The sequence below is a fragment of the Mya arenaria genome, chromosome 13 (assembly GCF_026914265.1).
Source record: "Mya arenaria isolate MELC-2E11 chromosome 13, ASM2691426v1".
NCBI classification, from domain to species: Eukaryota; Metazoa; Mollusca; class Bivalvia; order Myida; family Myidae; genus Mya; species Mya arenaria.
The window spans coordinates 20650121-20661092 of record NC_069134.1 but is presented as its reverse complement, the minus strand read 5'-3'; the positions used below and the strand labels follow the sequence as shown (position 1 = coordinate 20661092).

At 38.7% G+C, this 10972-nt stretch overlaps 1 protein-coding gene and 1 pseudogene across 1 annotated transcript; both read right to left on the bottom strand.

Moving 5' to 3' along the window:
- Nucleotides 1–4590: 4590 nt before the first annotated feature.
- Nucleotides 4591–5558, bottom strand: LOC128213535 (uncharacterized). Its single transcript, XM_052919324.1, has 3 exons — nt 5273–5558; nt 5006–5155; nt 4591–4893 (listed from the first exon to the last, which is right to left on the bottom strand). Exons 1-3 carry the CDS (start codon nt 5412–5414, stop codon nt 4733–4735), a joined length of 453 nt encoding a protein of 150 aa, XP_052775284.1. The 5' UTR covers nt 5415–5558; the 3' UTR covers nt 4591–4732.
- A 1338-nt stretch (nt 5559–6896) lies between these two features.
- Nucleotides 6897–9805, bottom strand: LOC128215110 (uncharacterized; annotated as a pseudogene).
- Nucleotides 9806–10972: the final 1167 nt, after the last annotated feature.

The following is a 10972-nucleotide window of genomic DNA, read 5'->3' as shown; positions in this document are numbered from 1 at the left end:
CTTTTCCTGTAATGCACTCCCAAGTGAAAAAAATCAACTGCAATTCGAAATTCAAAGGGGAGAGGGAGTAATTCCTGAAAAAAGGTGACAGAGTTGTGATATGTCTAATGACAGGGAACAAATATACTTTAAAAAAATTTGAAGTATTTATTCCTTAGGTGTTTAAGGATACAGTAGAACAAAGAAAAAACCCCAATTAAAACATGAAATTCTAAGTTCAAAAGGGAAATAATACACTTAACAAAACTTATAAGTATACAGGTATAAATATGCTCATATCTTGGTAAATGCTGGCCTGATTTGGCTGAAATTTTCAACAAATATTGCTTAGATATACATTATTTAAGAAATATAACACAACACTGAGGGTCATATGACATTATAAGGACCGGCCAGTCAGCCTCCGAAGGTGTATATGGACCGAGGCGTATGCTAGTTTGTCATGACTAGTAGATTCCTATAGATTTTGGTGTCACAAGGTCAAAGGTCAAGGTCACCTTGACCTTGAGGTGAAGAAACGGTTTCGGCTCAATAACTAAAGATCCTTTGGGTCCAGGAACTTAATACTTGGTATGCTAGTAGGTCATGACTAGTAGATGACTCCTATTGATTTTGAGGTCAGTAGGTCAAAGGTCAAGGTCACTGTGACCTTGAGGTGAAGAAATTGTTTCAGCTCAATAACTAAATAACGCTTGCACCCAGGAATTCATACTTGGTTTGCTAGTTGGTCATGACAAGTAGATGACTCCTATTGATTTTGAGATCAGTAGGTCAAATGTCTAGGTCAACGTGTCCTTGAGGTGAAGAAACGGTTTCCGCTCAATAACTAAATAACGTTTGCACCCAGGAACTTCATACTTGGTATGCTAGTTGGTCATGACTAGTAGATGACTCCTATTGATTTTGAGATCAGTAGGTCAAAGGTCAAGGTCACCATGACCTCGAGGTGAAGAATTGGTTTCTGCTCAATAAAGAACGCTTGCACCCAAGAACTTCATACTTGGTATGCTAGTTGGTTATGACTAGTAGACAACTCCTATTGATTTTGCAATCAGTAGGTCAAAGGTCAAGGTCACTGTGGCCTTTCACCGGGTCAAATAATAGGAAAAGTAATTTAACACTCTAGAGGCCACATTTATGACCATATGTCCATGGAACTTGATCAGAATGTTATTGTTGATGATCTTTATTGGATCAGGTGAGGAGGTGAAGGAACGGTTTCCGCTCAATAACTAAAGAACGCTTACACCCAGGAACTTGATACATGGTAAACAAGTTACCTCAGGGGCGGGGACATTTTTGACCCCAGGGGGATAGTTTGAACAATTTTGGTAGAGGACCACTAGTTGATGCTATATACCAAATATAAAGGCTCTAGGCCTTCTGGTTTTGGAGAAGAAGATTTTTGAAGTTTTTCCTTTCTGTTGCCATGGCAACCAGAGTTCTGCATGGAATTCAATTGTTTGAACAATTTTCAAAGGGTACCAGGCTCACTATTTGGTAATGATCAATTTTGAATAACGAGATCACTAGAAAAAAATATGTTCAATAATGTCATTTTATCTATTCCACATGATTAATTGATATGGAAGCCCCTAGAAACAAGTTTTAAAAAGATAATTAATTGATTTGTGTTACCATGGTAACAAGTTAAATTTCGTTGTGTGATGGACGTTATATGGACAGGAAAATCTATTTTTTTTGTTCCTGCTAGAATGAATATGCAATGAAACAAGAGTTATTAGACAGTTTAAATTTAGAAGAATAATATTTCTATGTTATATGATACTTGAAAGTAAAATTATTTTAATAAAACTTTCCATAATCGATACATACACAAGGACATGAACAACGACCAAGTTTGACATTCATTTGTTTGTCTTTTTTCTAACTGTGAATTATATTATTAGTCGTTAAAGTGTTTTCAAACAATACAATATGTGTAATTAATTGTCTTAATGTATTGAACAAATAAATTCTTTGCCTGATTACAGTTTAACAGTATTGAATTCAAAATTCTGTGATGGACGTTATGTTGGACGGAAATCTGTGATGGACGTTAATTTGGACGAAAAAATTGATGATGGGAAGTTTAGATGGACAGGAAATGAAATCGATTAAGTCTTGCAATGCCGTAATGAGTTCTTATTCTTTGTTTCCAACTACTTAAATTTGACAATGTCAATTGTCATTGTCAATTGTATCAACTTTGTGAAAGTCCTTCGTTTAATAAAGGTGACTTAATAAAGGTGACTAAGAAACAACAATATAAATTTGTATTTAATAGTGAAAAACATAACTGCTGTCTGCCAATAAACAATATTTACAGGTAATTAATGATGATTTTAACTCGTACAACTGCTTTTGTATTATTAATTACCAAAACATACAGATTAAAACTAATGAAACTTCGGCATGCAGTGAAAGAATGTATTTTAGTAAATTAGAAATTACCTAATGGCTCAACAACGACATTCTAGCGTGTTGTCGATCATGTCTTGAAGATCACGGTAAAGCGAGGCATCTAGCAGTATTTGATCGCTAAGCCTTTTCTGTGTGTGTTTAATCTATGCATGAAGAGGTTACATAAAGGACACTGTTACATTCATTACTTTGAGAAAGGTTTTCCTCAACCATTTGCATCTGCAATAATCATCTTTCTGTGCATGTACCTGCTTTTTTCACTCACATTGCTGCTTGTTGCCTCTGCTAATCATGTGTTAGAACGCTATATATTCACAATAACCGTGTCTGCTTATTGTTGTAACTGTTCTACTAGATCCTATAGCAGTATGTTGTGAACTTTGCTTTATGTATTCACCTTTTGACTATTAACACCCCTCTGTAGCATGCTCACTTGCTTGTAACATAGCTAGAAGGGTGGTGGTTTAGCACATAGCCGTATTAGTCATTAACCAGGCAACCATAGTGCCAAGTGGACCTGGAGGTTCAAGTGAGAAGCAGACGAAGCCCACTTTTGTTCCATTATGTATACTCTAGAACCTTTCCCTGTAGTTGTCAACTAGACCTTATATCCTGTTACAACTTTGGCTTTCTCTATTAAGTTACAGATTTACTCATTGTTATTATTAGGAAGTAACCATGTATCACTTGCTTTTGTAGTTGTTATGTATCTGTACAACATGCCTATTCCACTTTGTAAATGCCAACAATGGTTCAACTTATATATGTCCCTTGGCTTGAATTTGGAGAAAAGCAAAAAAGTTCAAGGTCACATTGAAATTGCATTGTTAGTAAAGCTGTCTTTTTAGAAATATCTTTTATGGCTAATAATATGCCTAATTTAAACAAACTTTGTCTTGACATGACCTTAAACTTCTTTAAAATTGCATAAACAATTCAAAATGAAGTGAAATCATTTATTAGCATTTATTCCTTGATAACTCAATTCATAACAGAAGACTCTGGAATCAATTCAATGCCGGAACTTCCTCTGCTCACATGTCTGAAAGGAAAATATAAGCAAATGAACATGTGTATTATACATACAATAGAAACTGCAAAAGTATAACAATCCAGAAATCCAAGCTTAGCCCAATGACAATCAATGACTAGCATAGAAATTTATTGACATTGCCATACCTGAAAATTTATATAGCAGCCTTGTTCCGCACATGACTATGTCAGGAGGATCCTGTTTTCTCTGAACATCAGATTCCAGAACAGTGTGTTTGACATCATTCAGAGTCCAGCTATTCTTCGTTTTTTTGAAGAATTGTACCCATGGCCATGCATCAACCTTTAAATAATAAATGAATTAAAAAAATAAAATTTAAAGTAATATAGCAAGAGCTATGAATTTTCTGACATTCTAAGGACCATAACTCTCAAAAGGCTTTACAGAGTTATCCTCCTTGGTCAGAATCCAGCCCCTGCAATGGTGAACAGATGTATGTAAAGTTATATTAAAAAAGCACAACAGATGTTCAAGTTAAAAGTGTTTGCACGACAACTACAATACAGATGAAGACAGCGTCAGACAGTACTTAATATTCTGTTGCTTAAAAAAATAATCTAATAATATGTCATGAAGCTGCTTGAATAAAGAAATTTTAATAAAATGCTTTTAAATGTAAAATGTCACCATTTTACCTGTCCTTTTTAAAGCAAAGTCACTGTTGACTGCTTCAATAAGATTAGAAAGTTTTAACTTTATTTAACAGAATTGCATTCAAATATCAATGCAACAGGAAATGAACAAGAAACGACAAAAGTTCAAGAAAGAAAACAATAATTAATACAGAACAAGGCCCATATTCACTATTTAACATTGAAGAGTCTAAAATTGAGACTCAATACTCAGTCCTCAAAAGTTACTTTTCATTTGAACTTGAATAGCAACTTTTGAGGCCGGAGTCGGAGTCTTGAGTATCAATTTTAGGCTCAGCAACCTTAGTGAATATGCCCACCAATAAAATAAATCAAAGTTTGCTTCAACATGAAGTAAAAAATTGCTCTCAAACTACACTTACAACTGCTGGCAATAACGAAGTCCCATGACGGACAATTATGAAGTCTCCTGGCCGATACCTAACATTGATTTATTATAATTTCCTAATAAAATGAATTGAACCCACATGGTGTATGTCACTCTGTGCTCTATAGTAAATGATATAAATTGCATCACTTAGGATTAATGGTTAGTTTGCGTATAAGAGTAACTATTTTTCTTATCAATATTGACTGGAGTATGGAATTAGAAACTGTATACTTACATCACATCATCATGCAAGCCTGCAGACACGTCAACTTCGGAGTCGGACAATTGTTCACTCGGGAGATTACCGTCATCAGAGGGATCGGATGGATCGGCATCGGCGTCAGACGCAGGATCCTCGGGCATCAAAGGGAGGAACATGTCAGTACATGTATCTGAAGGACAATATTATATATATCAAAAATGCCACAGACAATATGAATACATGCAAATTGCTTCATCAAAGTACTTTTACCAGACATCACCATAGCCTCAATGTGAACTCACCTTCAGAGGACTGCATTTTCTGCCCGTTAGCACCTAGTTTCCCACCCACATGCTCACTCGGGAGATAATCGTCATCAGAGGGGTCGGATGGATCGGCATCGGCGTCAGACGCAGGATCCTCGGGCATCAACGGGAGGAACCTGTCAGTATCTGAAGGACAATATTATATATATCAAAAATGCCATCAATTGACAAGGTGAAAACATGCAAATTGCTTCATCAAAGTACTTTTATCAGACATCAACAGAGACTCAAATGTGAACTCACCTTCAGAGGACTGCATTTTCTGCCCGTTAGCACCTAGTTTCCCACCCACATGCTCACTCGGGAGATAATCGTCATCAGAGGGGTCGGATGGATCGGCATCGGCGTCAGACGCAGGATCCTCGGGTATCAAAGGGAGGAACATGTCAGTATCTGAAGGACAATATTATATATATCAAAAATGCCATTGACAAGGTGAAAACATGCAAATTGCTTCATCAAAGTACTTTTATCAGACATCAAAAGAGACTCAAATGTGAACTCACCTTCAGAGGACTGCATTTTCTGCCCGTTAGCACCTAGTTTCCCCCCACATGCTCACTCGGGAGATAATCGTCATCAGAGGGGTCAGATGGATCGGCATCGGCGTCAGACGCAGGATCCTCGGGTATCAAAGGGAGGAACATGTCAGTATCTGAAGGACAATATTATATATATCAAAAATGCCATTGACAAGGTGAAAACATGCAAATTGCTTCATTAAAGTACTTTTATCAGACATCAAAAGAGACTCAAATGTGAACTCACCTTCAGAGGACTGCATTTTCTGCCCGTTAGCACCTAGTTTCCCACCCACATGCTCACTCGGGAGATAATCGTCATCAGAGGGGTCAGATGGATCGGCATCGGAGTCAGACACAGGATCCTCGGGCATCAACGGGAGGAACCTGTCAGTATCTGAAGGACAATATTATATATATGAAAAATGCCACTGATGATATGAATACATGTAAATTGCTTCATCAAAGTACTTTTATCAGACATCAACAGAGACTCAAATGTGAACTCACCTTCAGAGGACTGCATTTTCTGCCCGTTAGCACCTAGTGTCCCACCAACATGCTCACTCGGGAGATAATCGTCATCAGAGGGGTCGGATGGATCGGCATCGGAGTCAGACACAGGATCTTTGGGTATCAACGGGAGGAACCTGTCAGTATCTGAAGGACAATATTATATATATCAAAAATGCCACTGACAATGTGAAAACATGCAAATTGCTTCATTTAAGTAATTTTATCAGACATCAACAGAGCCTAAAATGTGAACTCACCTTCAGAGGACTGCATTTTCTGCTCGTTAGCGTCGAGTCTCTCCCCCACATGCTCACTCGGGAGATAATCGTCATCAGAGGGGTCTGACATAGGATCTTCTGAATTGGTGCTCACAGTGTCGGACATATCAGAATCTAAAAGAGAGTGTTACACACATGAAACCACAAATTGTACTCATTATAGAGTTTGAGAAATCTTCGTCAAATTTGGGACTGAGGCAAAATCAATAGTATTTCGATGCATTGTGCACCTTGTGTACTACACATATAGCCAGATGTTTATCTATCATCCAATAATTTAAGAGAAAATCAACCGATTGCAGTCAGAGAACTTGTAATTCTTTTGTACATGTTTTAGGAGCTACTTGTTAAAAGTTTATTTTTTTCTATTCTTAATTATGTTCGCCAATATGTGCAAGTGAAACCATTTGATTAATCTTGGAAGAGGACCATCAATGCCAGGATCATTCCTGTTAAATTAAATTAATCAAAATTGGCGAGGTAGTTTGACAACGAATGATGGTGACCGACCTCAATGGTTCACCGTAATACGTGCTCAGGAGAGCAAAAATATTAGCCTAAATGTTCACCTTCAGACGACTGTATGTTCTGTCCATGGTATGTGTCTCCTCTACCACCACCTCTTATCTTCACACCTCTGCCCCTTCGTGTTCCCCTTGTCAGAACTCCTCTTCTTCTGCGTCCAGTTTCAGTGGGAGTGCCTCTCCCACCACCTCTTGTCCTCACATCTCTGCCCCTTCGTGTTCCCCTTGTCACAACTTCTGTTCTTTCGTGTCCAGTTGCATTGGGAGTGCCTCTCCCACCACCTCTTGTCCTCACACCTCTGCCCCTTCGTGTTCCCCTTGTCACAACTTCTGTTCTCTCGTGTCCAGTTGCATTGGGAGTGCCTCTCCCACCACCTCTTGTCCTTACACCTCTGCCCCTTCGTGTTCCCCTTGTCAGAACTTCTGTTCTTTCGCGTTCAGTTGCATTGGGAACGCCTCTGCCAACACCCCTTGTCCTAACGCCTCTCCCTGTCCCCCGAGTCCTTGCCCCTTGGCCTCTCCCTCTTTGGCCTTCATTCTCTTGCATGCATAGCTCCTGTGTGTTCCATGCACCCACATATGGTAAACTGTAACATTCACCACCCTCCCCAGTGATGCAATATGAGCAAACGCAGCCCAGGCTTCTTGTCTCTATAACACCCGGCGTAATGCCACGGACGGAATGCAGCTTCCTAGTTCCTTTAATGCTGGACTTAATGGCTCGGTCAGGTCTATCCCGATTGACGTCCACCAAGAAGAATTCTCGTCTACTGTGATTACAAACATCCTGGATTTTTGTATTCCGGGTCAACTTTGTTTTCAAGTAATTGTACATCGTCTTGGCATCGGTTATGATCGCATCCCCGCGAATCACTGCCATCCTCGCAGCTGTTTTAACAATACCGCAAGCGCCATCGCACGGCCCTTTTCCATGACAGGAGCCAAAAAAATAACGCTCTCGTTTAATCTCGAAGTCTGATGTTCCGAATGAGATGTCCGCAAATGGCCCGCGGGACTTGTATTGGGAGGAGCAGCCGTCTGTGAACTCATACAATTTGTGGAATTGTACATGGCGATCTTCTTTTAGAAATCTGACAGTTTTTTCAACGAACGTTTGGACGGCGTGGTGATCATGGCTGTTGTCATCTGACAAAAAGACTAATACATCCATTACTGGTCGTGCTGCATCCCCACATTCTGGACATGAATAGAAAGCGACAATTGGATGGACGGTCACTAGGTTCTTCATCCAATGCGCTGAACTTATTTCCTGCTGGTAGAATGTGGCATAATTTTCTGAAAAGTCCATATGAACAACCACACTTTTTTCAGGAACTTTCTTGGAGAGGGTGTGAAAGCAATTCTTCTGCCAATTAGCGTTGAGCAGATGGATACTGAGAGTTGAAATATCTTGCTTCATCGCATCCTTCAATTCTACCAATCCAGTAGTTTTTGTCAGGAGAGTCTTGCGAATTGATGGCCGTTTTCCTGGTTGACAATATTCAACATTCGCCCAATGTTTCCATGTAACTTCATGCTCTTCAGCCGCGTGTGCTGCATTGATCGGTTCGTACAACGTATCTAGTCTGTTGACACCACAATGATCACAGTCCCTGTTCAGACATTCCTTGCGGTGGTATTTATCCCCTTCTTGTTTTGGACACACAGTAATTTCAACTAATTTGTCAACTTCTTTAACTGTACAACCTTGAGCTCCCACTCTTTCACAGGCAGTGTTCATAGCTTCCATTTTAAGTTTGGCATTCGTACAGTATTCGCACAAACTTTGGTACAGCCTTTTGTGATGCGTAGTTTTAACATTTACTGGCCTCATTTTGGAAAATTTAGACTCAGAAATTTTGATGTCTGGATTTTTTTGTTTGAATTCCTCATACACTTTTGAGACTGGTTTGTCCAACACCTTTTTTGACTCAAGGGTTTTTCTGCTCACAGCCTTTTTGTCAGGGACGTATGATGCGCTGGTTTCAAAGTGATCATTGACCTTCTCAATTGTTTCATCGTTAAGACAATCCTGTCGTTTCTTACGCTGGAGTTCTGTGAGATCTTTGATATCTGAACTGGCATATTTTTTTAAGAATCGGTAGCACAGTCCAGTATCCTCCGACATTTTTTTGTAATTTTTGGCTTTGTTTCTGCTCTTCAAAGAGGTCACTAAGCATCGCTTCACCGCAAGCCAACTTTCTTGTCTTTTTTCTTTGATTTTTGCCATTGTATCCAGAAATGGTTTAGAGTAGAGGTCATGTTTGTTGGGGCTGTTTGAAATGCCTACATTTTTCAGGAATTGTTTGCTCATTGGGGTGGCATTCTTGATGATGTGGCCTATAACTTGAGCAAATTTCTCGGGCGTTTTAGGCATCCCCTTTTTTATGCGAAAGACTCGTTGCTTCATTGCCGAAGCAGAGAGAAATGATGAAGGTGAAGATACTGTAGATGCCGTAGAAGACGACGTAGAAAAAACTGCCGAAGTACTTTGTGATCGGGAAGCCTTTCTTCTCGCATACCGGGCCCGTTCTTTTTCACGCACCCTGCGCTTCTTTTGAGCTGACATTTTGGCTCTCTGTTCCCTTTTTTTTCCCTCCAGTAATCTTTTACTTTGATGTGTTCCCTTCTTGTTAGGGCCTTTTTTGCTGGATTATCTAAATGTTTGTCATTTTCATCATCATTTTCTTTATCTTCAATCTTATGTTTTTTTCTCTCATTATATCGATGTTGTCTTATTCTACTTTGCTCTCTCTGTCTAATCGTCTCTTCATCAGTGATGGTAAGCTTCTTTCGTCTGCGGTATTCCTGTTTCATCTTTCTATCCTTTTCTTTAAAAGCTGCATCGTTTTTTTTTCTCTCTCGATACGATTTGGCCCTTTCAGCCGCTCTCATTTTCTTCAATACCTTGTTGGTATCATCTGGAGGCTGTGAAATAAATATGATTTAATACTGTGCAGAAGGTGTACCAGACTGTGGTTCTTGCAGATCCTAGTTCTATTTAGAATAAATGTCAAAAAAAACTTCTAAAACATGTAGATTGTTTTTGTTATATATGTAAACAAATCTTTTCAAATAAATTGTGTGTGTGAACTGAAAACATTGGTATAAAATTGCATCTACCGGTAGGTCGAATTTTCATGCATGAAAGCTTTAGCTAGATAACAAACTAGTGTTTTAGGGTGGTTGTTCAATACTGTTCAGCTCCAGATCAAACCTAGAGGAAAACTGCAATGGAGCTGGAGGAAGAACAGATGAAATTTGACTTTCTTCTGTTAATGATGTGATTTTGCCATTATTAAATCATTTAGCTAATTAAATAATGGACAGGACTGATTCAGGGCTAGACCTTCCAAGTCCTGACATGGAGGTTGTTGGGTTTGAGTCTTTTCTAACACCGGTCACTGAGGTCCTGTCTCAAAACGTCCATCACAAAACAAAAACTGTCCTGATGTTACGTCCGTCATGCAAATGTTTGCATTTCTGAACAGGGCGATAGTTATTAACAAATGAAAGTGTGTAACCTGCTGTAAAAACACTCCATCACTATTAAAAATGAATGGCATAACGTTTAAATGAAAGACATGATTAATAAAAGCATTCAAGTTATTGTTTTCCTGTCCCCAGGACATCCATGACTAAAATTCAAGTCCTTAAAACGTCCGTCACACTAAAATCATGTCCATAATTTACGTCCATCATTCATTTGTGTATATTTCCACTGATAGGGCTGGTTATTAAAACTGCAACCTTCATAATGTCTTTCAGAACACAACAAAATGCATTTAAAATGATTGGGTGTCAATATTTTCAAAAGACAAATTAATTAATGCACATCTTGTTAAACTTCACGTCTTCAATAATGTCCATCATAATTATTCCTGTCCAGATGTTACGTCCATCATGTAAACAGGTTACATTCTACCAATAATGCTGCATTTGTCACTGAAACCTTCATAAATATAGTTTAAAACATGCCAAATCATAGTGTAACGAAATTTTTGGCCATATATTCCAAAGACGAATAAAATACATGCAACTCAAGTTCAAAATTCGGTCTTCACTAACGTCCGTCACAAATATTCCTGTCAAAAAAAGGTCCAT

What these genes read in the sequence shown, in the direction of transcription:
- LOC128213535 (XM_052919324.1), bottom strand. Translation starts at nt 5,414, where the DNA reads ATGTTCCTCCCTTTGATACCCGAGGATCCTGCGTCTGACGCCGATGCC. An exon ending in GAAAATGCAGTCCTCTGAAG is followed by an intron (nt 5,156 to 5,272) that starts GTGAGTTCACAT and finishes ATTGTCCTTCAG; the next exon opens with ATACTGACAGGTTCCTCCCG. An exon ending in GAAAATGCAGTCCTCTGAAG is followed by an intron (nt 4,894 to 5,005) that starts GTGAGTTCACAT and finishes ATTGTCCTTCAG; the next exon opens with ATACATGTACTGACATGTTC.